The 26,641-nt window shown below is 42.3% G+C and overlaps 1 protein-coding gene across 3 annotated transcripts in view; it reads left to right on the forward strand.

Moving 5' to 3' along the window:
- itsn2a (intersectin 2a) overlaps nucleotides 1–26,641 on the forward strand; it is a 37,409-nt gene that overhangs the window by 6,395 nt on the left and 4,373 nt on the right. Inside the window, exons 3-29 of one of the 3 annotated variants that reach the window (XM_085770944.1) lie at nucleotides 6,457–6,549; nucleotides 6,664–6,727; nucleotides 7,092–7,267; nucleotides 7,628–7,840; nucleotides 9,667–9,760; nucleotides 11,778–11,920; nucleotides 12,230–12,293; nucleotides 13,269–13,406; nucleotides 13,491–13,597; nucleotides 13,688–13,950; nucleotides 14,046–14,195; nucleotides 14,289–14,429; nucleotides 14,560–14,647; nucleotides 14,729–14,868; nucleotides 16,397–16,477; nucleotides 17,303–17,442; nucleotides 17,609–18,056; nucleotides 19,086–19,255; nucleotides 19,505–19,565; nucleotides 21,275–21,501; nucleotides 21,597–21,634; nucleotides 21,734–21,900; nucleotides 22,034–22,067; nucleotides 22,171–22,292; nucleotides 23,430–23,526; nucleotides 24,520–24,711; nucleotides 24,904–24,948. In XM_085770944.1, coding sequence (XP_085627070.1) covers nucleotides 6,457–6,549; nucleotides 6,664–6,727; nucleotides 7,092–7,267; nucleotides 7,628–7,840; nucleotides 9,667–9,760; nucleotides 11,778–11,920; nucleotides 12,230–12,293; nucleotides 13,269–13,406; nucleotides 13,491–13,597; nucleotides 13,688–13,950; nucleotides 14,046–14,195; nucleotides 14,289–14,429; nucleotides 14,560–14,647; nucleotides 14,729–14,868; nucleotides 16,397–16,477; nucleotides 17,303–17,442; nucleotides 17,609–18,056; nucleotides 19,086–19,255; nucleotides 19,505–19,565; nucleotides 21,275–21,501; nucleotides 21,597–21,634; nucleotides 21,734–21,900; nucleotides 22,034–22,067; nucleotides 22,171–22,292; nucleotides 23,430–23,526; nucleotides 24,520–24,711; nucleotides 24,904–24,948 — 3,696 coding nt within the window. The remainder of the gene's footprint in view (nucleotides 1–6,456; nucleotides 6,550–6,663; nucleotides 6,728–7,091; nucleotides 7,268–7,627; nucleotides 7,841–9,666; nucleotides 9,761–11,777; nucleotides 11,921–12,229; nucleotides 12,294–13,268; nucleotides 13,407–13,490; nucleotides 13,598–13,687; nucleotides 13,951–14,045; nucleotides 14,196–14,288; nucleotides 14,430–14,559; nucleotides 14,648–14,728; nucleotides 14,869–16,396; nucleotides 16,478–17,302; nucleotides 17,443–17,608; nucleotides 18,057–19,085; nucleotides 19,256–19,504; nucleotides 19,566–21,274; nucleotides 21,502–21,596; nucleotides 21,635–21,733; nucleotides 21,901–22,033; nucleotides 22,068–22,170; nucleotides 22,293–23,429; nucleotides 23,527–24,519; nucleotides 24,712–24,903; nucleotides 24,949–26,641) is intronic. The other 2 variants (XM_085770945.1, XM_085770946.1) reach the window with 2 other exon arrangements.

Below are 26,641 nucleotides of genomic sequence, written 5' to 3' on the forward strand. Positions count from 1 at the left end.
TGCTGTCTGGTTGCTTGTTTCGGCCGTACAGTGTTTAGTTGCAGAGAGAAGGTCTGAGAACGCTGAGATCGTGTTAATAGGATATTGATCTGGTGCTGAAGTGAAAGATCAGACTCCAACTGAACCCATCTCTGATCTCACGACATTGTTGCTGCCATGTTGTTTAAACCTCCAGAGCAAAGAGGTCATGAAGCTGTTATCATTTTAATTAGTTATCTGCAAAACCTGAGCTGTTTTGATGTGTGTGTTCGTGTAGAGGTCTGCCTCTGGTTCTCAGTCTTGAAGGTAAGACATCTGTGTTGTCCTTGGTATGGACACAATTGGTCACAAGTGTGTGTGTGTGTGTGTGTGTGTGTGTGTGTGTGTGTGTGTGTGTGTGTGTGTGTGTGTGTGTGTGTGTGTGTGTGTGTGTGTGTGTGTGTGTGAGAATGTGTTAATCCTCTGGTCTCCAGTCTTTGATCATACAGCTGCAGTTGCAGCTCCATAAGGGCCTCTATGAGAAATGCCCGAGAGAGAGAGAGTGTGTGTGTGTGTGTGTGTCAGATGCATCTTGTCCACATGACTAACTCTGCACTTTAACAAACTGCCAAACCCCACAAATACACTCTGCTTAAATCCCATCCAGTGGAGAGACACTGGAGAGAGTGAGCCAGAGCCACACAGAGCATCACTATGGGATGAGTTTCTCCACAGAAAAGCACAGAATGGGAGGACGGGCTCTTTGTGTTATTGCACTCTGATTAACAGTGAATCTCTGATGAGGCACTTGTAAAGTCATTAGTGTGTGAACTTCCTAAACAGGTGGACAGTGTAACACTTCCAGAGAAGGAGAGAAGTGTGTGTTTTGCTGCAGCGTGAGAGACTGTTGATCCACTGGAGCTATCTGAAACATCAAGTTGTTCTCCCAGGTGAAGTGTTTCATATGTAAATAGTTATGAAAGCAGTGATGTGGTTTCCCCCCAGCAGAATTGGATTAGGTGTCTGGAGGGTTGACTCAGGCATCTCCTGAGGACTGTGCAGCACCTAGACAACAGCACACAGCCTTGACAAAAGGAAACTCAAGTCACACAGCTGCTGAGGAGGGGGTGTGTGGTACAGTTGGTTTAAATTCTGCACAGGCGACTCAGACTGTCTGTGGATGGATATGTTATATTGCCTCAATATTGGCTGAAGGGCTCTTGTGTATTTGCTGAGGGTCCGCGTTCTCCGTTTCTGTGCGGGGAAGCTGTTTTAATGTGTGCATCTTTGTATTGAAGTCCAGGTGCAGGCCAAGGCAGCATGTGTCCAGAATCCAGATGGACACATGTGGATACAGGGGGGGAACTTTTTGACTGTAATTTTTTTATTTTAATTGATAGGACAGCTGTAGAGAGACACGAAATGGGGAGACAGAGAGAGGGGGGACGACATACAGCAATGGGGCCACCGGTGGAATCGAACCAGGGCCGCTGCAGTTAGGACTAGCCTTTGCAAATGAGGCGCCTGCTCTACTCACTGAGCTAAATGACACCCCTTGACTGTAATATTTTTATTTAACCACACAAACAAAGTCTAATTTGCAGCAGAGGCCTGCGAGAGTGAAGATTTTAATTAATTGAGAGTCTGATGCCGAACGAGAATCGTGGCATTTTGCAAAGGATGCCACAAGCTGCAGAAGAGGAGTGAGCTGAATGTTTGTCCCCATCTACCTCTGAGTCCTCCCCGCTGGTTGTCGGGCACCGTGGTCGTGTAACATGACCTCGGGAAGTCGCTGCATCTGGCTCAGCAGTGGCTCAGCACATATCATTTGTAAAAGCCAGTTTTACACTGGGTTTTTGTGCAGATTAAACAAAACAGATATAAGGTTTTTTTTAGGTAGGGTGTTCCAGGCAGATATTTTACCTTTTGACAGAACTAGGCTGGCTGTTTCCCCTAGCTAACTGTCTCCTGGGTTCAGCTTCATATTCACTGTACATATACATGAGAAACCCCCCAACATCCTCATGCAACTCTCTCTTCTCATGTTTGCCAAGATGTCAACAAGGTTGCTGCTCAAAAAATTAAATCATGTAAGGAACGGATGTCAAACAAAAAGACAGATTACTGAAACTGAAAACCAGATTCAGTAACAATGAGTTACTGAACCAGATTAAAATCCTACAAGCTCATCTACTCATCATAGTTTTAATTTATTACAAGTTGAGCCTCTGCTTTGCCTTTAATCTGGTCTCACTTTGAGCGGCCGTATGTGTCCGACACAAGCGTGAAGCCACAGAAGACCCCGGTGGATTCTGCTGTTGCTGTTGTAAGAAGCTTTGCAGTGTCCCACTTACTCACAGAGCATTCGGCTCTTGCTGAATCAACTGACAGGCCCGTGGATGTGGCCATGCTAGCCACATGTCCCAGTGGCACTGTGCTAAATATTGCCTCCCTTTCTCACTTACAATAGCTTCTAAATGAGGTCCGTCGAAGCCAACGAGACAATGTGAAGAATACTCACATCTCGGCGTGAGATTAATTACTTTCTCCTTCTTAACGGCAGCGTTTTGGCTGACAATGCCAGAAGTAGGTCGGGCCGCTGTGAGCCGCTAACGTCGGCTTTGTCAGGGGGAAAAGACACGTACCTGAACAGGTGTGGCTGACTGTGTTGGGGCGGAGGGGGGGGTGGGGTTATGGTAGAGTGAGTTTGAGTTAGATAGTGAATCCAGGCGAAGCCGATCAGCCACGGTGTTAACAAACAGACTGACATTTCTCTGTGAAGCGAACAGCTGGCAGTTTTCCTGATTGTATCTGCTCACACACATGGCAGGGAAATTTGAATATTCATCTCTTTAACTCTGCGGCGGCTCCAGGCTACACAACTGTGCTGTGAGTGAAGCTCGGCAAGCAGTCCATTGTGTGTGTCATTCCTCAGGGATGTACTTAATGTGTAATGTGCCAGTATGTGGTCAACAAAAAGCAGTGTGTGTTGTTTGGGTTAGTGTCTGGGAGGAAGTTCCACCGTGGGCATGGATGGTATTTCCTGAAGCTGGTGAATGGCTTACAGCATGGATACCAGGTCTGTGAAGGCACACACATCCATAGCATCCCAAAGAATTTTATTGTTCCAGTAATAATACTTCACACATTATCATACAACAAGTAGAGTTTTCATCCTATCTGAATATTTTGCATCCACCAGAGAGATGAAAGTAGAGGAATCGCGCTCTCCCCTGATAATTGAATTGTTGTTCATGTCGAGATGAAAAGTTGAGAGATAATCATTTTCTCTGTAAGACGAGGAAGAAGAGTAACAGAGGATCATTTATAGACATCTTAGGATAAGAATCAAAGTCATACTGTAACAGTTACAGAAAATCTGAAGTCATCATAATAAAAAGCAATCATACTGTGTAATTACCTCCATCAATGCGGCATACATGTGTGTTTTCACCTGTGCCTGATTGTTTGTTGGTTTGCGTTTGTTCATTTGTCAGCAGGATTGTGCACGAGCACGGGCCAGAGAAAAACTGTGGTGCTTTTTTTTCTTTTTTATTCTAAAAATGACTTTTCTTCCTGTGTGAGGCAGGGCATTTTTCTACCTTCTACCTTTCTACCTAGTTTCTCTGGGACTGATATACGGATGTGACACATTTATAGTGATGACATCTATGAAGTGTAACTGCAAATACTCCACTGGATCTGGAGGGAGGGAAGTGCTGAATCTGCATTACACACCAGACCTGTGCTTCTTATTAATAGCAACAGAGCATATGGCACCAGCAGCATTTAGGCATATACTTACATCCGTATTTCATTCAACGTGGAACCAATAAAACCATACAATAACAACAGCGGCGGCAGTGAGAAAATTCATCCATCAGAGCTGTGTGAATTCTATAACGCTGACGTCAGCATTTCACACAGGTAGTAGGTAGTAACAGGTAGTAAAATTATACTGCTGTGTTATGATAAAATCAATCAATGGATAAAATGAAATACGTAGGATTGTTTGGCCCTGGCAGCGTTTTGGTCTACTGAGTGCTATTCTATTTAAAAACAAAGCACAAGGCCAAAAGACATCTGTAAAGTCGGTCCATTTAAAGAGCTGTGATGGTAATCTTGACCCAGTTTTTGTGATTTTTCCACTGTGAGGAGGATTGTGTTGCTTTCATGCTCTAGTGTTATAATCTTATGTTCTGAACTTCAGTGCCTTCGCTTTGATTAGATAGACAGAGACTCTTGAAGAATGAATTACTTGCCCCTCTTTGTTGATTTCATCATTACGTGCACTGACACACACAAAACACCATTTTTATGTGGTTTTCTCTTGACAGTCATTTTTTTTAATAACATCCCTCCAAAGTCTCTAAATTGTGGTGAACTGAAAGTATTTTATGTCAAATCACCTTCACTGAAGTTATTACTTGGCTGACACAGTGATGTAAGGGATAGCAAGCAAGAAGGTTGTGTGTTTGATTCCCTCTCTGGGTGGAGTTTAAATGTTCTCCCTAAGTCTCTGTGGGCTCGCTCCAGGTTCTCCAGCTTACTCCCACAATCCAAAGACATGCATACTAGGTTGATTAGCGTCTCTAAAATTACCTGTAGGTGTGAATGTGAGTGTGTGTTATTCAAGTGTTGTCCATCTCTCTCTGCGACCCTGCACACATAAGCAGTAAAAAGTAACAATGGATGGATGGTTGTAACTTTTCAGGGCAGTGTCTGGTAAATCATATATCATAACATTTTAATGAGACGTGTAACGACGCTTTAAACTACTGATGGGTGACGATGGTGTTAGCGGAAAACTTTGAAGGACGACTTCTCCACAAGACTCAGCCGCTCAAACTCACTGCTACAAAGATTTTATTTGTGGGGTGTTCTGGGGTGGTTCCTATGGTAACAACCGCTAGCCTGGCATCAGAGAGGTCGTCCGTCGCCGTGGAGCAGAGGGAGACGAGGTGGCTACTTAGGAAGTAAACTAGATAAGAGCTAATGGACAAAGTTTTTTTTGTTTTTTTTTGGTCCTCTTTCTCTTAGTTGAGTTTACAAGTGTTGACTTTGAAGCTGTGTTCTCGCTGTTTCTTATATCAACCACTGTGTCTCCACTCACTGAGGGAGGTTCAAGGTTCCTCTTCTCTGTCTGAGTCCACCTTTTGTGCATCACTCTTCTGTCTGGTCGTATTATGTGTCTTTGTCTCCTTATCTACGTCTCTGTCATGTAGTTACTGTCTTATGGACAAATGTGTCTGTGCTCATTGTCCACACAGTCAATTTTTTTTTTTTTTTTTGAATGATGGCTTCACAGCTTTGAAGTTACGGACAAGAAGTGAAGGAAAAGGTTTTCAGTATGCCCTGATCGTGTTATGATTTGTTTAATTTCATGGATTCCCTTATGATTAATTGGTTATCAGCTCAGATGATAATCTTTCATCCCCCTTTATTAAAGACATCCTATGAAACTGAGTGTGAATTGAGTCTCATCCCCCCTCACGCAGCACATTTGACTTTATATTTAATTCATGGCCAACCCTGAACTTACCTTGAGATATGCAAGACTCGAGCAGAGTGCAAGAAAAGCTGACGGGGCATTTTTATACATTAATCATTGTCGGGAGTTGGTCGAGAGTGGTTTCATCTGAGGGAGATCTCATTTGGCATGGAAATTATGCAGACTTTTTGGATGGCGGGGTAAAAAAAGACACAGTGTTTGCTATTCCGCTCTGGGGACTCTAAATGTGTTGCTGCTTTTTGTGAGTGTTTACGGATGAAGCACAGCCAAAATGTTATGCTAAAAAATTGTTGAGCTTTCCTCTTTTTAAATTGAATATTTTTCTTTCCCAGCAAATGATGTTGTTAGAATTGTTTAAGTGATGAAGCTTGATCTTCATGTAATGTGGTTCCTCTCTTGTTGCACCAGTAGCATTTGTTGATATTGTGCATGATTAGAGTATATTGCAGTACGTGTGTGGTTTGTGTGCATTTGGGAATTAGCATCTTGGTTGATGCTGTTGTGGTGATTCAGATTACTTTTTAGTCACATAAGCAGTTCAGCCTTTTCATCTGTTAGTTGCTCAGTGCAACATCAAGTTTTCTGAAGGTTGTTATGGTCTATATTGACTTCAGAGACGAGAGAATGTACTAGAAGATTAATATTTTCTTTTTTTTCATGAAAATATCAATTAACTGCCCTGTTACCTATTACTAAACTCAGTGTAGTCCAGGGCTTCATGCTCATACAACCTCTTGCTCCTTCCCTCCCTTCCTCCTTTTTTTTAAGATTTATTTTTTCATTTTCTGGGGTGTTTTATGGCTTCTAATAGTAGAATGTGCAGACAGACAGGAAGCACAGGGAGGGAAGTGAAATATGGGGAACTCTGTGGCTCCTACTTTTAAGTGACCCTTAATCATTTTGGGATTTACACCAACTAAAGGGAGCAGCGTGCTCTCATAGTCCTGTTTGTAACCAGTCTGGCCTTTCTCTTTGGTTGTGTCCAGGTGGAGCCAGTGTTTGGGCCATCACTCCAGAGGAGAGGGGGAAACACGACAAACAGTTCGACACCCTCGCCCCCATCCTCGGCTATGTCTCAGGTAGGCTGTTGTCACAACAAACAGACTGAGTCGTGTTTATGAATAACACCTTGTAATGTCACCTGGGTGCCACCTGCCTCTGTCTGAACCCTCTTGACTTTTGTCCATCTTCAGGAGAACAGGCAAGAAAATTCTTCCTCCAGTCTGGCCTGCCCGCCTCTGTCCTGGCTGAGATCTGGTAAGTTCCTACTAACAGCTCAGTGAAACTTCATCCCAAGTTATGCAAATTTAATTGTTGATCCAGAGCAAATGGGTCAGGGAGTCCAATCTTTGTTTTTGGTCCAAGGTTTGTTTGAACTTCCTCTTTAGTTTCTGCTTCCTTCACAACCTGCCCCACCCAGTAAACTGTGTATGTGTGTGTGTGTGTGTACTGTACTTAGAACGGACAGCATGTATGTTGTGGTGTTTGTAGGAACAACGCCACTGGAATTCAGTCCCACCGCAACTTTGTCCCCTGTGTGACTTTGTGTTTCTATTAGGCCCAAAAATAGGGAGTTTACAGATGTTGTGTGACTCTCTCTCTCTCTCTGTCTCCTCTGTAGGAACCTCGCTGACCTGGACAGCGATGGGAAGATGGACAGACTGGAGTTCTCCATCGCTATGAAGCTCATTAAACTCAAGCTTCAGGGGCGAAATTTGCCCTCCTCCTTGCCAATAATAATGAAGCAGCCTCCTGTCTCCAATCTGGCGTCAACCATCCCTTCATCAGCACGTTTTGGTAAAAAAAATCCTTTCTGAAAAGATAACACCCTCATTACAGCTTCAAATGTCTTTTCACTCTCTCCCCGAGAACATAACCTCTGTCAAATAGTATTTTGTCAGTAGCGAAATAAAAAGCAGGGATGCAAGTGTTTGATTTGAAAACGGGTTAGAAAAATGAAATAGCTGCTCAGACAAAATGATTGAGTCTACAAAATGATGCTAGCTTTCAAATAATGTACAAAAGTCCTTGATTTAACAAAGTTCATATGCAATAATTTCAGAATTTCCATTCAACAAAAAATAAGTGACCCATTTTTATATTTAACTTTCACATCAGTCTCCTCATCGTGTTCACATGTGTATTTCCTTCTTACAGGAATGGGTTCAATGCCAAATCTGTCAGTTGGTCTGTCATCCATGTCAACTATGTCAGCCATGCCCATCCTAACACCCATCCCCATCATGCACTCTGTGCAACCCCTGGTGCCAACGCCAATGACTCTACCCCTCATCACCTCACTGGGAAACTCTGGACTCCCCAACGGCAATATGAACCTCCTCACCCCACCACTTGTTCCCAACAATGCAGGTTGGTTCTGCAGTAGAACCACTTCTAATTCGCTCCCTGGACAAATAAAGCCAGATGTTAACTAGGGGATTAGCACCAGTTCACTCAAAATTGACCCTGGTCAAGAAGGCGAACATACACTGAAGATGTTGGGTCACGTTCCAATTATTAAAATTAATAATAATTAAATTAAATTGAATTAAATTATAATTAATAACTAATGTAACATGAAATCATTAGTGTGGGAACAATTCTCGCTGCATAGAAAAGCTTGTACTGGATATTAATTTGTACACCTGCAAATAACACAATATCAATGACTTTGGAACATGTACACAGGTCATGTTAATTTCAATGAAACTTTGAAAGGTGTAGGACACACAAACTTGTTGTTGGATAGAAATTAGTTTATTTACTCCCAGTAACTGCCAGTTGCAATTGTTACATGCATGAAGTTAAAGTACATAGCTAACTGCACCGGTTAACAAAACTAGTTTTAGCTCGGTGATATCTGACCCAAGAGGAAAGATATATCAAATATAGGTTTTTGAATTGACTTCTGAAAAAATGTAAATTGGAGATATTTAAATTTGCATGTCACAAAAATAAATAACACAGTAGCCTACCTTAAATTACAAAGCATTACACCTGAAGGTAAATGAATAAACAGTGGATGATCTGTATATTTTTCACAAATTCCAAGCTAACTCTGAAATAGAAACATTTCTCCATGTATACATGTGTAAACAAAACAAATAATAACTATATTCAGTTAAAACTGTTATTTTTGGCTGTTTGACAGTTTGTTTTCCTCGCCGTAACATACAACATTAGCTTTTGCAAGCTAAGGCATTAGGTTCTATTGGAACAACTCTACTTAACAAATCACTAATTTAAAACTGCCTGGTAGATAATGACTTCTCAGTAATGGATTTTCGTGTAGCTAGGGCAATCCAGTGTAATATTTAGCGTATCAGGGTCAGTGATTCAGGGCCTGAGCTTCAGTGGTGCAGTAATGTGGTGTAGATTACATACTCAGCATCAAAGGGCTGCACCTTATACATCTGCTCCCTGAGGTCTTATGCACTGCACTGAGGACGGAGCTGTATAGTATGTGTGCATGTTGCTGTATGCAGTAAAGAGCTGCTTTTCATCACCAAGAAGATGAGTTACCATAGTTTTTATTTTTTAATTTTTCATTTTTACTGCAGTTACTGTACATGTTACATAAAAAGATTCAGTGTACAAGGTGTGGGTGCGCATAAAGTAATATGTATACAAACTCATTTAGTTTTTTTTCTTTTGGGTTCCTTATTTTATCTCACTCTGTTCTCTTCATTTCTAACCTCCATTTCTCCCTTTGCTGCTCTCTTATTAATCTCTCTCTGTTCAAGTGCAATTTTTGGCTGTGAAATGAGCATGATCTAATGAGAATGAGTCTAATTTTTTGTTGCCATTGTTTTCTGTTCCCTCTGCTGATATCTACCGCAGCTTTGCTTATGAAAATATAGGCCTATCAGTGCTACAGCTCTCGAGACTAATCCTCTTTGGCGCAAGGTTGCAGGCAACTGCGATTGCTTTGTTTTTAGCCAGATGTCAATAACCTTGCTGCTGGAGCTCTGTGTGCTGTGACTGTAAAGTATTAGGAGATAAGATTAGATATAAACACATTCAAGGGCAGCTGCTCTCTGCATGTTCACAGCTTGTCAGAGATTGATTGCATTAGAAAAACCTATTGTATGCATTTACGTGCATGCACAAAAACATTCGCATATTTTCTCACCTTAGCCTACCATCAATCTGTCAGAATGAAATTGACTAAATAACTACCTCCGGCTGTTTTTCAGGTCTCCCCCTCTCTGGCTTCTCTTCGCCTATGGCATTCTCCCCAACCACTGGCATGTCAAAAGCTAACTCTCTCCTGGACCTTGGATCCAGCAGGTGAGATCACTTCCAGATTATAATATAGATCTACTGTTAGGCCTAAATTATTGACAAATTCAGGATTACTCAGTAACCGTTTACAAATCCACATGCACTGTCAGTATCAGAATTCGGTTGAAAAATACATTTAGAATCAAGCATTTCATTTCCAAGTAAGTTTTAGTTTTACTTTTTTTTTTTTAATCTTACATTTATTATGCTGTGATTTTTAGGCCAGTTAATAACATAAGTCACACACAGCAAAGCCGACCCATTAGTGCTCCCAAAAAAGCTTTTTCTGAGACTTTTTGCAGGGAAGGGTTCAGGATAAGAATGTGACAGATGAAACACTTAGATAACAGCGAGAACAGGAAGGGCATTTTGAAATCTGATGTTCTAGTTTCCCAACAGTAGGAAGTGGGTTTGTTTAGAGTCACAAACATTAGAAGGGAACAGGAATCAAATGAAATTCCTATGGGAAGAGGTCATGATTATTTTCCATCTATTTTTATTGGGCCTACTAATCTTAGGGTCCAGACTTTTTTTTGTAAACACTTTTTTTTTTACTACAATTTGATTGCAATGAAATAATGTACAGATGTACAGGTCCCCAGAAAATGAATCCTAATGACTTTGACTTTTTCTTTATGTTTTTGAGTGAAATGTCTCGACATGATTGGTTTGTTATGAAATTCGGCACACATTCACGTCCTTCACTGTGTGATAGTAATCATGTAAAGCCTTCACAGTTTTTATATTGTTAAAACGTAGCAAACATCTGCAAAATTAGCCTAGCATGCCAACGAGCTAAACTATGATAGCGAATCTGGTAAACATTCAACCTACAGGATATAACTGTAGTATTGTTAGCATTTAGCTTAAAGCTGTAGCATACTGCTACGCCTGCCTACTGTTCAGCCTCACAGAGCTGCTAGCTTTACTGACTACTCGTAGTGTTTTTAAAATGTAAGAAGTTTGGAAGTTTGGAAATGTTATCCATGGTGGACTTAATGAGCTCTATAGGCCTAACTGCTAACTATAGTGTGACACCAATGGGATTTACCACGTTTGATGCTAATAATGTCACGTGTTATCAACGCATGTTCCCAAAGGGGAAGTGGAAATGTGATACAGCGACCGGAAGGGTTTGTAATTGTACATCTGTGCTGGTCAAGCTCATTTCTGTTTCTAGATGAATCACTTGATCTCCTATCTGAAATAGTTAGACTGGTGGGACTTAATGAGGAGTAAACAAAGAAGAGATTTTGTGCACTGGCAGCCAACAGCAGTATCCAATATCCTTGATCCCCCTCATGGTGTTTTGTGTGGTTTGAGAAAAGGACAGGGGTAGAATCTTATTTCATTGTTTTGAATGGCCCAGCGATTCATACAAAAAATCCCGACCTCAGGTATAGGTGGAAAGAAAAGCCTCATACTGGTTGATCCGGCAGCCGCCCAGATCACCCTCTAACACCATGCGAGATACATTATTCTCGCCTGTTTTTGTTTGCAGACACATAACAAGTTTTAATAGTGTTGTATCGTATGGCACCATTGTGCACAACCACACAAAAAAGCCCTGAGGCAGAGAGAGAAACCTGCACTCCATCTCCCATTGTCTCCTTGAAACCTCTCCTCTTATTTCAGAGGGGCGTTGCAAGTTTCCAACTGGCCGTAATGACTGAGGAAAAGTACATTTTTCTTAAATTAACATCATCGACCTACCCTGTCCTTTTGCTATTCTTGCAGGGGCATTGTTTATAATAAAAACAGAATGGCTGATTAGCGCAGCCTGAGAGCACAGTGCTGTCTTGTTTCAGAGAGTCATTGTCTACGCGGCCGTTTGCACTACCTTCCTCTACAGCTAATTAAGAGCTGAGAAAAAACACCGGGGAGTCTCTGAGCAATTAGTGGTTTTAAGTCTAGGCTGGAATACAAGGGAGGAAGGCAACGCTGACCACATGATATTATTGTGTAATTTCCCTTCAGGTGATATCCTGGCATATTGACATGTCTCTCTTTTTCTTGTTCATAGTTCAAATTCTTCCTCCACCACGTCTTTGGCCAGTAACTCTCCGAAGACGGGCGCAAGTGACTGGGCCGTTCCACAGGCCTCCAGACTGAAGTACCGTCAGCAGTTCAACACACTAGACAAGCTCATGAGTGGCTACTTGTCAGGTGCATCTCTCTCTCACTCACACACACACACACACACACACACACATAGACAGTCTCCAACTTAAATAAACACAAGCTTCTCAGGGCCGCTTGGCTGCTCATGAGCGGTTTTGTCAACGTTTGACAGAGCACTCGCTGGGTCACTTTCCCTTTGTACACATGCACTCACGTACTCTTGTGATCGCTCTTAACCCCACTCGACGGATGTCAGCAGGCAAACACATCCATATTAGAGGGGGTGAGAAACCACTCTGTTGTTGTTTCTGATGATTTTTCTTTCTCTTTTTTTTTTTTTTTTTTACCTTTCAGGGCCTCAGGTAAGAAATGCGCTGATAGCATCAAACCTCACCCAGACTCAGCTTGCTACTATCTGGTGAGTACAAGGTGCATGTGTTTGTGTCAATTTACCTGTGTATGTGAGATCGCCTTTGTAAACACTGCTCAGCCGGTCTATGTCTTTCGTCAGCTAATGAAAGCAGCTATTAATCATCAGACAGGGGGCAAATATGCATGCCTAATGTCAGGACATTAAAACAATATTTTTGCTTCTTCGCCTTCTATGGAGATTTTTTCACTCTATTACTGATCTATGGCTTCATCGGGATAAAACATTTGCCTGAAGGATGGAGTTACATACTCATTGGGGATAAATAACTTATAAAAGCAGATATTACAATAAAGATTTGCATATATTATATTATTGACACTCCTTTGCAGTGGCCCTAGTTTAAACAGATTCTCAGCTGGAAATGTATCAAACTACCCCAAGAATAACAGTGCATAGACATTGTATTACTATTATTAATGTTCCAGTTGTTACAAAATAACTTAAAGCTGCACTAATATTGTTCATTGGCCATGGATCAAAAGACTACACGTAATGTAAAAAGGGTCATTTGTAGTGACAAACCCAGAGATGATCTTCACCAGTTTTTATACATGTCCCCTCATTTCAGCAGCCAGTTGTAAAACAGTACGCTGCCTGCTCAACACCAGTCGGCTACTAGCCAGCAAATGAATATAGCATTTAGGGTCTAAGGAGAGAAACTTGACTCAAATGAACCAAAGACCAAAACAGAACCAAAAAGAGAATTAATATTGGACTTATCTGTGAGTTGGTCAGATTCATGACTCCAGTTTAAGGCTAGTGTTGCTCTGTGTCTGTTTGCCAACTTGTTTCCCATAACAATGTTATGAGGTGATAATTTGTCAGTGTTTACAGCCTGTTCATCTCAAGTGACCAAAGCCCAATGATACTGCTATAAAATAATATTAATCTTCTCACCAAAAATGAGGTACAGCTTTCTTACTTTTACTCTGTGACTCACTATGTTGTGTGTGTCCACAGGACCCTGGCAGACGTGGACAAGGACGGTCAGCTACGAGCTGATGAGTTCATTCTGGCCATGCACCTGGTGGACATGGCTAAAACTGGTCGACCTCTGCCGCTCACTCTGCCTCAAGACCTGGTCCCTCCCTCTCTCAGGTAACATACACCCTGACTGATGCTAATTTTCTGGACTCATTGATGAAATTCAAACCACATACAACCGTGTTTTTCTTGTTTCAGAGGAGGAATAAAGCCCAGTGAGCTTGTGAATGGAACGGGACCCTACATAACTCCCTGTTTAATAGATACAACAGAAACAGAATCTGCACAAAAGACCAAGAGCAGTGGTATGTTGTCATCTGCAATGCTCTTTGTTTAGTTATGTCCATGATTATCAATTTTGCCTTGTGTCATCCTCCTCTTCCTCTTCGTCTTAGTCTCCTTTGAGGACAAACTGAAGGAGAACTTTGCACGAGGCAGCGCCGAGCTGGAGAAACGACGACTGGCTCTGGAGGAGCAGCAGAGGAAAGAGAGAGAGAGGAGAGAAAAGGAGGAGAGGGATGCTCACGAACGAAGGGAGAGGGAGGCCAGGGAGCTGGAGAACAGGAGGAGGCTGGAGGAGGAGAGGCGGTTGGAGAGGCAGAGAGAGATGGAGAGACAGAGGGAGGAGGAGAGGCTGAGGGAGCTGGAGAGGAAGGAGGTGAGTGGGAGAGGTGGCCTCATCTCATCTGTGAGATGTTAGATATCTAGATTGTTGATTCATTATCCGGTGACGATATTTCTTTATACTTCAAGGCGGCGAAGCAGGAGATGGAGCGCCAGCGGAGGGAGGAGTGGGAACGAGGGAAGAGGGAGGAGCTGGGGAGGAGGAGAGAGGGGGAGCAGGAGGAAATCACTCGACTCAGGGCCAAAAAGAAAAGTCTAGAGCTGGAGCTTGAGGCTGTGGTGAGACTAATACATTTACACATCGCACGCTCACAAACGTCCGGTGTTAACGAAGGTATGGGCTCACAGTGGTAACTAACATCTGGTCTCCAGGGCAACAAGCACAAGCAAATCTCAAGCCGTCTCCGTGACGCTCAGAGCAAGAGGCGGATTCAGAAAGCAGAGGTGGACCTCATCAATCAGAAGAGGGACACGCGCATCACAGAGATCAACACTCTGCAGCTTCAGTTTGAGGTTCACATTTAACAAAAATAAAAAATATAATAATTCATCTCCGCTCTTTTGAACTTTTCTCACTCAGATTATTTCCATAAATGTATTTAGATTTTCTCTTTGTTTGTGTGGGTCTCTGTGTTTTCCACAGGACTGGCAGAGGAAGCTGTCGCAGCTGGTCCCAGAACAACAGAGGCTGACTGAGAAGCTGCGAAACATCAGCCTCAACAAACTGTCATGTGGGTACAAACAAATGCCTGCTCACAGCACACTGGATTCTCTGGGTTATTCATCTCTGACCGCTGACCTTTGCCTTGCAGCGACGACTTTGACCTCCCTGACCACGAGCGTGACGGAGAAAGGCGTGAACTGCCGGAGGCTGAAGGACCAGCTCGACATTCTGGAGAAGGAAACGACAGACAAGCTGGCCCAGATGGAGCAGTACAACAAGGAGCTTAAGGTCAGTGACGGGCACAGAGGAGCAGATCAGGATGTGGAGGATGGTGGTGGCATTTTTAGCCTCAAACCTCAAAGGAGTTTTAGACCATTTGAATTCAACATAACCCAAATTTAATGCAGGACGAGCCGGGTCAAGCTGCTACACAGATCGCACTGTGACCGCGATGTTGTGTCTGTGATGTTCCCCGTTAGTCTTTGGGGAATGTCTCGTAGTTTGAAGATGTTTACGTTCAATAGTTTCGCTTGTGGGAAGGAAGAGAATCCAGATTTTGAATACAGGGAGGGGTCCTGGGGGGCGGGGGTGTATTGTGATATACAAAAGCACCTGTCAATAATGTCCTTAACATATTAACTCAGTGTTTCTCAACCTTGGGGTTGAGACCCCATGTGGGGTCGCCTGGAGTTCAAATGGGGTCGCCTGAAATGTCTCGTAATTGATAAAAAAAATAAATGTTTTTTAACTAATTATTATTCTTTTTAAAATTATGATTAAAAACACCACATACAATCTTAAACAACTGTATTCTATACTTTCACTTTCTTGAATATAAATTGAGTTCAAATAAAATGCAGCATATAAAAATATCTGAGCTGGCGCATCTGGATTGACAGCTGTGATGTCAAAATGGGGTCAAGAGCCAAAAAAGGTTGGGAACCACTGTATTAACTATTTAATTGGGCATGGCAGAGGGTTTGTATGTTGACTCTTACTTGACAGTGATCGTTTTACAAATCATTCTCATGCGTTTTCGAAATTTGAATGTTAATTCATCTGGCCTCCATCATTTCCATACAGTATGAAAATAAAGAAGTCGAGTGTTGAAAGCTGCTTTGGTTGTGAATCCATCGGCAAAACATGAACACAATGAAGGAAGTTTTTAGAGATTTTCATATACTGTATATAAAGAAAAAAACAATGCAGACAAATGGCTGTGCGGAACCCAGAGAAAACCAAATCATTGCCATCAATATTTCTCAGAAGCTGCTCTGTGGAAAGTTTTTATTTTTTATTTTTACTCTGGCTCGGCGCAGGCTTTATTGGAATTTAACAAAAACAGGGAGTTTTAAAGCGCTGCTGTGAAATCTTGTTCAACTGGTCACAGTGACTCTAAAGTTTCAGCCCTCAGGCAAAGAAAACCCTGACACCCAGCCGTTATTGTGCACACACTGGAGGCTCGGATGCACACATTCGCTGGCAGAAAGCCTGATAATTCAATACCTGTGAAGAATGATGTCACGGCCGCTCACAGCCTGTCATCAATCTGAAACTAATAATTGTGGCATCGCCTTTCCCTTTTCTTCTGCTCTATTGTTTTTATTTCTTAACTGCTTTTTAAAGCTTTTAACCTTTGTCTTTCTCTTTTTCCTCTGCTTCCTGCTCACGGGATGTTTTCTTTCCTCCTTTTCAATCTTCCTTTTCTCGACGTGTGCACTCATTTCTTTTTTCCTGTGATGCCTCCACTTGCACTGTCCATCCCTCCCTCTCCCCCTCCTTTCCTCCGTCGTCACACCGTGTGCTTCTCTCATAGCTTGGGGATATGGATGACTGTGTCCTGCGGGGCCTTCTGTCTCTGCTGGCCTGCCTCAGCCAGCTCTTCCTTCTCATCAAGGTTATCCCTCTTCCTCTACGTCTCCCTCTCTTCACCTCCCACTGTGTAATCCTCTTCATCACCCCCAAGCTATTTATTTATCTAATTCATCCCACCTCTTGCTTTCTCCTTTGGCCTCAATCAACCAAACTTTGTTTTGTTTTCATTCTGTGACGATTCGATCTGTTCGCTCATCGTCTCATCCTTAGGTTTTAGTTCTCTCACTCTGCTGTGGTTCTACATCCTCCTTTTTTTAAATTTATTTTTGTTGTTGTTGATTCTCTCCATGGGATTTGTTCTAGCCTGTGTTTTCTGTGTAAGCAGGAGTAACCCTGAGGGTAAAACACACACTCACACACACACAGACACACAAACACAAAAACTGATCTCAGTTTATATTTAACACCGATTAGCCACGACATTTTAAGATTAAGATTAAAATGCTTTATTGTCATTGTATATCATTTAAACGGGTAAGTTTAATATTGTGACTGACTGGTTTATATCTATGTAATTTAAAACTTATTTTCCCATAGTTCCCTGTTTTGATATTACAAATGAAGTTTTTGATCTTCCTCCTTTTTGCTTTACTTTATTTTATGATTGTATTTGTGCTACTGAATCAAATAATTGATATATATGTCATCCACTACCTGCTATAGATTTAGTAGCTACGGAGTCTCTAGACACTACTGTACATCAACTTCAGATAGCTGCCTTGTGGTTGGAGCAGAGTAAAAGCTGGCATGCAGTTGTTGTGATTGATTATGACTGTTGTTGTTCTGCTGGTTGATGCTTGTGTCTCTGTTTCCCTCTGATGTGTTGGATACGCGGGGGCTGCATTAGGAGCTGAGGGAGAAGCAGGTGAGGCAGCAGGCTGTCCTGGACGACCTGCACCGAGTCAAAGAGGAGAAACTGAGGGAGCTGCAGAGACGCAGGGAGGAGGAGAAAGAAAGGAAGAGGAGGGAGGAAGAGGAGGCAGCCAGGTGAGCGTGAGAAAACGTGTGACTTAGGCAGCACATTATTCTACATGATCCATGACTTGAGTCTGCCCGAGTTTTGTGGAGAACTTCGTTTCTTATAAAAATGCACCATCACTGTGTTGGTTTATGATTTAAAGAGCTTTAAAAAGTGAAAAATGATGTCCCACAGACTGGCAAAGCTCGAGCAAGAGAGGAGGGAACAAGAGCAGAGGGAGCAGGAGAAGCGGGAGAAAGAGGAAGAGGAGGCCCGTCAGAGGAGGCTCCTGGAGGAGCAGAGGGCCCGACAGAGGGAGGAGGAGGAGAGGGAGGCGCAGGCCTGCCTCCGAGCAGCCCAGGAAAAAGCACAGGAGGAGGAGAGGAGAAGAAGAGAGGAGGAGGAGGAGGAGAAGAGGAAAAAGGAGGAGGAAGAAGAGAGGAGAAAACGGAACGAAGAGGAAGAGGAGAGGAGGAGGAGAGAGATACAGGAAAGAGGAGGAGGAGGACAGCAGCCGGTGGCGACAGTGGCGGCGGCGACGGCGGCAGAACAATCTATAAAGCTGACCACGTATAAAGCTCTGTACTCGTTTGTCGCCCGCAACGCAGATGAGCTGAGTATCGACGCAGACTGTCACATAGAGGTACGACACACACACAAACTGTAAATACACAATGCAGATGTCTGACTCACAGATTTTACACTTTTACCCCGAGATGCAGAGACTGAGGCAGTATTTTCATTACATAAATATTTCAGCATTTTGTTGAGTATTACCCTGTGATTCAGTTTTTCATTTTAACCTGCTTCACCAGAAGGAACTCTTCCCTTCATAGTTTTGCACAGCAAGACAATCTTTCATTACTATTTTTACTCAAATGTTTTACTCAGAATGTAGATATTATTTATTATTATGTAAATGATCATTCTACTTTTATTATTATTATTATTATTATTAAGCCTTTATTTCGAACAGGTAAAGTGGTATAAAAGAAACAGACAGAAGACAAAGCAAACAATTACAAAAAAACACCCAAAAAAAACCCAAAAAGTAACAGAAAAATAAAAAAAATGTATAAATCATATTCATCAACAGCCTTAACATGGAGTAGGAAGAAGTAAAAAACTTATATCATCCTACCCCTTGTATATATGTACAGTATAAAAAGTAAAAATATAGAAATCAAAAATAATTTCACAATTTCAATCACAGAGTAGAGTAAATATCGAGTTTGTCCCCTCATGTGAAGATAATCCAGCCTAAATCACTACATTGCCATAGAGTTGGAGGACTAATGAGCGGACTAATAGACTGAACCTGGACTGCCAGCCCGGCTCAGTCAAGCAGTGACAAGGTGTGAGCTGGCAAAGGTCCACAACACAGCTACAGCAACAAACAAGGTCGAGTGTAAACAAAAAGTTGTCAAATCTGCCCGAATAAAAAGGGCAGTGCGGCGAGCAGATGGTGTGTAAAGAGCAAAATGTCAGTGTGTGCAGCCGTCACCACTGTGACAATGTGACGACTGTGTGAATGCGCCGCTTGTGTTGTGTTGTGTTGTTGTCGTTGTTGTGTAACAGTAACGACTGCAGTGGGGGAAACACCGTGTTTTTCATCATCGCCACCTTGTTCTGTGTGACTGAGTGTGATTACACCGTGTTTTCCGTGATGCAGGTGGATGAGCAGACCGTCGGTGAGCCTGGCTGGCTGTGTGGGAGTTACCGCGGAAACAGGGGCTGGTTCCCCCAGAGTTACGCCGAGAAATGTCCCACGGCCTCCGCCACAGAGACCGCCCCCACTTCACCTGGAAAAACGTCCCGTCCGCCACCGCCACTTATCATAGGGTAACACACACACACACACACACACCACACAGAGGGAGAAATGAGTTGGGACAGTCTCCAAAGACCTTTTCTGTCTGATGTTTCACTTTCTCAACACTAAAGATAGAACGGTTTGAGCTTTTTCGCTGACTGCTAGTCTGTAACAGTCACCTTGGGCATTGTAATTTATGCCACTCCACTGTTGGCTTGTTTTTATTCCTCTGTTTTTTCCCCCCCTTTTCCTTACGCTTTCTACCTCCTGTTTCCCAGAGTCCCAGATGGGGAGGTAACAGGCGAAAGCACCGCTCCCGCCCAATCAGACGCTTCACAGGTACGGAGGAAAGTCAGTGAACTTCTCTTACAAAACTTACTTTAAATGGACGGATGAACTTTTCTGTGACCTACCTCAGCAGCAAGACGAAAACTTGTCTTGTCACTGTGACAGTTTAGAGAGATTAGCATTTATTTCCTGGAGGAAGAGCCCACGTTTTATTCATGAGAAGGAACACGGAAGACTTTTGCTTTTAGGGTTTCTATATTCCTCTACACTCTGTCATTAGTTGTCACATTAAAAGACAACAAGAGCCTAAAGGCGCAGAAAACTTAAACTTGTTATGCTAACAATACAATACACGGTAAAACTTTACAATAAGGGTCCCTTAATTAACATTAGTTAGTACATTATTAAGCATTAATATATAAACTAATGGGTTAATTAATGCTGAGTAATGCATACATAATGATAAGTAATTACATTATTCAACTTTTATTATTACTTAATTTATTAACTAACTTTGAGTAGTAAACATTAATTAACTGCTTACTAATAGGCTACATTAAAGCAGAAGTAAGTGATATATTTGTGTTAATATAAGTCTTAAATAGTTATATCTTCCGACAACAATCACTTACATAGAGTGTTTGGACTGAATCACGGGTCTGTCAGTCCCTCTGCTCTGCTCTGAGCCGAAGAGAAAACATTTATCGTATCCTACAGTTTTTATCCAATGAGGAGAGAGAACGGCATGCAGGGCTGTGTGTGCAGCCAAGGGACGCCGTGAATGTGGCGACGTAGGGACGAGGACTGTTATGGTGCGTTCAAGGAAACTTGTATTTTTCCGACCGTGAAGTGGTACCAGGTCGATCTGGTAGCCTACGAGTTCACCGGTCGGAAGTTACGAGTGGCCGTTATAGTGACTTTCACCGGTAAAACAGGTCGGAAAAACACGAGTGGGTTGCCTGGAACGCTACAAAGTCGTAAGTTGTGACTTGAAGCTGTAATTTACGATTTCAAAAGCCTGCCTGGAACGCAGCATTAGCGAAAACGACCGGACCACTTACTTCTGCTTTAATTAATTTGTTTCCTAATCCTAAGTAATACATAATAATCATTGTTAATATATCTGTAAACAGTTAATTGATGCTTAATAATGTACTAACTAATGTTAATTAAGGGACCCTTATTGTGAAGTGTTACCCAATACACTAATATGTCGCTGGTATAACCATGTTTACCACCTCAGTTTACTGTGTGAAAAAGTTTAAATTGGTCTATTTGCACTAAAATCAAAGTATAAAAATGATTGGATCAGGTAAAATTTTGAAAAATACAGTTTTATCTGTATTTTGCTGTTTAGTGAGACAGATTCCTGACCGTAGCTGGTTTCCTGTCAGTGTAGTGGTCTCTCTCGGCCGTCGTAGTACATATCTGGGCTATAAACTGTCTTTGGCAGCTGAGGAACTAGGTCTGGCTGGGTTACACACACAGCGCTGCACACTCCAACACAAACACTTCAACAGCAGCATGGCTGCGTATTTATAGTCCTTCTCCGCTGGGAGTTTCTCACTCTCTCTCCGCGGGTCACACAGACATTCACAGATCTCCATCTCCCCCGCAGAAAACATCAGTGTTAGTAGGTCTGACATTTGTAGGTTACCTCTCACGGTCTTAAAGAGTCAGGCGAAGCTGTGCAGATATTTCGAGTTGATCTATTGGTTTGTAATCGACTCTAGAAATTAATTGTTTCGCTCCCTCCTCAGTCCCCGGTCCCTCTGCTGGCCCGTGCCGTCTCCTCGTGGTCGGCCACCTCCGACACTCACCTCAACCTCTCCTCCGGTGACGCCATCACCGTGCTGCTGAGCTTCTCGCAGGGTGACATCATCAGCGTGCTGCAGCAGAGGGAGGAGTGGTGGTTGGGACAGCTCAACGGGACGCAGGGGTGGTTCCCCAAAAGCTATGTCACTTTGGAGACGGGCGGAAACACAGAGTAGGAATACACACATGAGAACGCACATACACACACACACATCTGTCTGATGTAAAACTGTAGTTAGATTTGACTGCGTTTTGTTCCCGTCGTAGGGTGGATGCGTTTGACTCAGACTGCGCTCACCTGGAGGGTAAGTTTAACTCATCTATAAGAAAACTGAAAGGTCTTCGCTCACACAAGTTAACTTACATTTGCCTTATCAATATCCCCAACATTAAATCCTAACCAGAGTACGTGGCCTTGTACACGTACGAGAGCCCAGAGGCGGGGGACCTGACGTTTGTTGAGGGGGATGTTGTCATGGTGACGGAGAGAGAAGGAGAGTGGTGGCGAGGATGTATCGGAGACAAGACCGGGGTGTTTCCCTCCAACTACGTCCGACCTGTTGAGCCAGAGGTGAGCTGTGAACTGAACTGGTGTCTTAAAGATAAGTTAATAAGCTAATTGATTTTTTAAACAATTTTTAGTTAAAGTTATTTTACAGTCTCGGTTGTTAAACATGTGCTTTACGATCTCTTCTCTCATTAAGGCGTCAAGACCTGGAGCTCCAGTCAAGAAGCCTGGTGAGATGAACACACCCACACACTTCACACACTGAACCTGCTGGTTAACTGTGACTCTCTGCTGGGTCTAAATCTCCCCTCCACTCCCTGTTTGGTTCAACAGAGATCGCCCAGGCAGTCACCGCCTCTGTCACCCCGACGATGCATCAGCTGCAACTGTCTCCAGGGCAACTGATCGTGGTCCTGGCCAAGAACTCCACCGGCTGGTGGCTCGGGGAACTGCAGGTGAGTCACTGAAGCCTGTAGGGCATTAGTATAATTACAGGAGTCTTTTTTTTTTTATTAAGGAGCAAGAATAAAATAATAATGGTAGCTGCTAAACCTTAAACATTTCAGCCACAAAGTTTTTACCTTGGCTCAAAGACCAAGGTCAACTTTGTCTTGGGGCACTGTGTGATTAATTGGTCACACAGCACTGCATATTTTCAGAGGGGAATACTTACACATCCTCTTTTTATGTCCTTTCCGTCTTTGACTTAAGGAAATTACATCCTGAATGATGTGATAAAAATTGTGCTCTTCTAGGTTAAAGAGTTGTCATAAAATGTGTTTGCCATCTGAAACTATACTTGATCAATAAATTAATCAGGTAAAAATAGTTAAATGCTTTATTGGAGTGACATTCAGACACAGTCAGGCTTCATCTTTAGGTTTCACAAATGTTGCCCATTTTCAAGACCAAATTACTTATTTAATTGATAATGGAATATAATTTCTGCTTGTTTAGGTCTAGTTTGACATGATGTGCATTAGTTTGCGGTGCATAGAGAGTAAAACCATGGACCTGAAGAAGTTCATCAGAGGTAATATTGTTGATGTGTTTGTATCTGCTGACTGGTCAGATCAATGAGCAGCTGATGAAAGGTGGACAGGAGGCTACAGGAGTAATAACAGAGGTGTCTATAGGTCAAGTGTCTATGGCAGTGAGAGGCCAATCTGTTTTGTGCTGAGGCTGCAGCTCCTGGATGTACAGTAATGAGAGCCGGGCCAAGTTAGCAACACAGCTCCGATCACAACTAAAACAGTTTTGTTCAATGTTATTGCAGTTTTCTCAAAATTGCATTGTATCACCACCAGTAGTAAATGAAAATGCTAAGCTACATTTTTAAATCACCTCGGATGAAATCCTTTGATTCACAGACTTGAGTCTAAACCTTGGTTGGATCTATGAAGGCCATGAACGTAAATTTCCTCTAAAGATCCATCATTGTTCAAGAAGATAAATTGTTGTTTGTGCTGCTTAGATTTTGGAGGTTCGGCGCTGCGCCCGACAAAATCAATTAATCAATTCATCCCCTCGACTTGGAATTCAGACGTGAACTGGCAGGAGATTGATTCGTTCTCACGTATTTATCCCCCCAGGCTCGGGGCAAGAAGCGTCAGAGAGGCTGGTTTCATTCCTCTCACGTCAAGCTCCTGGGTCCCTCCAGCACCAAGTCCTCTCCCTCCCCTCTGCCAGGTGACGGCCGACACTCTCTGAACACGAACACGACAGCCTGTTTGTGATGAGCGAGCACGACCTGTCTAGTTTGTTTCTACATTTTTATTTGTATTGCTAGGTTACTGTGAGATGTTATTAAGTGAGTCATCACTCGAGCAACCACGCCAATAACTGTGGTTGCAATTCAGTGCCCCTGATTTTTCTTTACGTAATTATATTGTATAATAATATTAATTCTTGCATGAAGTGTGGTGCAGATGCTATTTAAGTTGTATCTGTAAGTGGTTAACTTATGGGATGAGTGAACAAATAGGCACTTTCAAATAAAATGTCTCTAACAATCCCAGAAAACCATAATAAGTTTTTGTTCTATTTTCAATAGACTTATTAGTTTTTTTGAGTTCACTTCTGACTGCAGTGAATTATCTTATTGATCAATATTTATTAAAGCCCCAGAAACTAGGCCTCACATCTAAAGTATTTCTTTCTAACATTAAATATTCATGGCTAAACACAAACCAGTTAAAAATTAAAGAAAACATCTTTAGTTCTTATTATTTATTACTTCCCCCTAGGAGGGTATATTTTTACCCAAATCTGTTTCGTTGGTTTGTTTCTTGTTTGTTTGACAGCAGGAAAATGCAAACAGTATCAAACCAATTCTGCATCAAACTGGATGGAGAGTTTGGGTATTAACCATGGAAGAAGCATTAAAGGAGCAGATACATGAATTTTTTTTTTGTTTCCTTAACATCGCATTGTGAGGTTAACATTTCTGGGTCTTAATGTAAAACTTTAGACGTATTTATTAGGTTGAGATGTATGCGTTTGTGGAAGTTGAAACTGATCCAGGTAATAATTCAGATCTGGTGGAGGAAAATGCTGTAGGAACACTGAAGTCTCCCGTGTGAAAAACCCCAAGCACCCTATTACTCACAGTAAAAAAGACTTATTGAGACAATACATTTTCAGGGTGTTTAATAACACATCCCTTGTACCCTGATCCCTCAGTGTGCTCAGTTATCGCCATGTACGACTACGCTGCTGCCAATCGGGATGAACTGAGCTTCTCCAAGGGTCAGCTGATCAGCATCCTGGACAAGACAAACCCTGACTGGTGGAAGGGAGAAGCCAACGGAGTCACAGGCCTGCTGCCCACCAATTACGTCAAGATGACAACAGAGTCTGACCCCAGCCAGCAATGTGAGTAAACCTGAGAGGGGCAGCTGTTTTACTGTCATAAAAAAAATTCAATAATTCACATTCAGTTGGAAATATTGTGGGAGTGCTAGGGGGGGTAAGAAATGGAAAAGTATAAAACATGTTTAAGATCTGTAGAAACAAACTTCTTTCTTCCTGCTGAGAAATCTCATTGGTTGACTTGGCTCACTTCAGGCACAGTAGATTCCTTGTCCATGTCAGAGCATGGAGAGACTGACGGTAAGATTCAAACAGTTGGTTTGTGTCAATCACTGAGGGATCACTGGTGAACATAAAGCCATTGATCTTAAAAGGCTCAATCCCCTACAGTTTGATGATTGGGGAAAAACTCATATGAATTCACAAGAATATAAATCAATACTTAAAGATTTCAATTGGAGCAAACAAAATGGATTAGGCCTTTTAAGTTTATCTAAACCGACTTCACCAAGAGTGTAAAATCATTCAAAGGGACAGTTTGACATTTGGGGAATTTCTGAGAGTTAGCTGAGAAGATTGATGTCACTTTCAAGGCTTTTTTTTTATAGTCATATAACCACATCGGAGCTGTGGCTGTATGTTTAAGTCACCGACACCAACATATCAATTTTCTCAACTAACTCTCAGCAAGAAAATGAGAAGATTCCCAAACGGCAAACTATTCTTTTTAACAATCCATGCCAACAAATCACCGGATTTACCAAACCAGAGTAACCATTGATGTGTTTCAAATTTAACCGGCACATTTCTTTCCCTAATCTGTCACATTTCTGGAAATTGAAGCTTAATTTTCACTTGGGAAATACAATGCATTGGTCCACTAGGTAACACAGTGATCACTGCTGGGATGGGATGGATGGGTGTGATTCCACTCACGTAGATTCACTGTTCATTCACACATAGCTGGTCAGATATATTTATATATATATAGAAAAAAAGGCCCCCTTTGAAGCAGGACTTTTGTGTTTGAATTAGTATTCATAGCTTGCATGTTCTCGCAGCAGCAGGTCTCTGTTAATAAGAATGAACACAAAGGACGTTTAATTAGTGTGAATCTTTTAAAGCCTGCTGACACAAAACTCAATGAAATCTGAAATCTAATGAACATGTTCTGAGTCATACACGTCCGAGTACACGACGTCTGCGCTCGGTTACAGAGATGAAATGTAAGAAATGATCATCATGCTCCAGCTGATATGACCAGCAATAACATTTACATTTCCAGAAATGCATTATTAATGCACCTGCATGTAAGAGTCCAGCATTAATATTAAAACTATATTAATGTCTGCTGTCTCTCCGTCTCTCCTTCATCTCACTCATCTCCCCCCTCCCGCTCCTCCACCTCATCTCTGTTTTTTTCTTTCCTCTGTAGGACAGTAATGCTGGCTTTCCTCTCTGTTTCTCCTCTTCTTCCTCCTCCTCCTCCTCCTCCTCTTCCTCCCTCTCTCCCCTCTGTCTGAGCCAATCCGAATTGCCCTGTCGCAACAGGAAGCCCAGCCGCCAGCAAGAACAGCCCAGCTCTGCGCTTTCTATCTCACTCGTTTAGGACTGTGGTGTTCTGTGCTCCTCTGTTTGTTTTTTTATCCCTTCTCTTTTAAAAAAATGTAATTTTCTTCTTTTACCTGCGCTTCGTTAAATTTCCTCTTCTGTCTTTTCCTATTAGTCATTAATTTCTCACCCTTACCCCCCCCTCCGCTCCCCTCTCGCTCTCTCCTCCCCTGTGTTTCCCTGGATGTTTCTTTAATTAACTAATTAACCGAGGGAGCGAGGCAGAGGCAGCTAGACATGACTTTCAGAGGCTTTTGTCCCTCTAATAAAATAGCATGGAAAGTGTAGTTTTGCTAAAGATTAATGGAAATATCAAAAAAAAGAGTTTGGTTACACAGTATAATGAAAATAATTATGTAAATGGAATCAGAGTGAAGTCGTT

The sequence above is a fragment of the Trachurus japonicus genome, chromosome 24 (genome assembly GCF_045865225.1).
Source record: "Trachurus japonicus isolate A0001 chromosome 24, Traja_1.0".
Classification (NCBI taxonomy): Eukaryota; Metazoa; Chordata; class Actinopteri; order Carangiformes; family Carangidae; genus Trachurus; species Trachurus japonicus.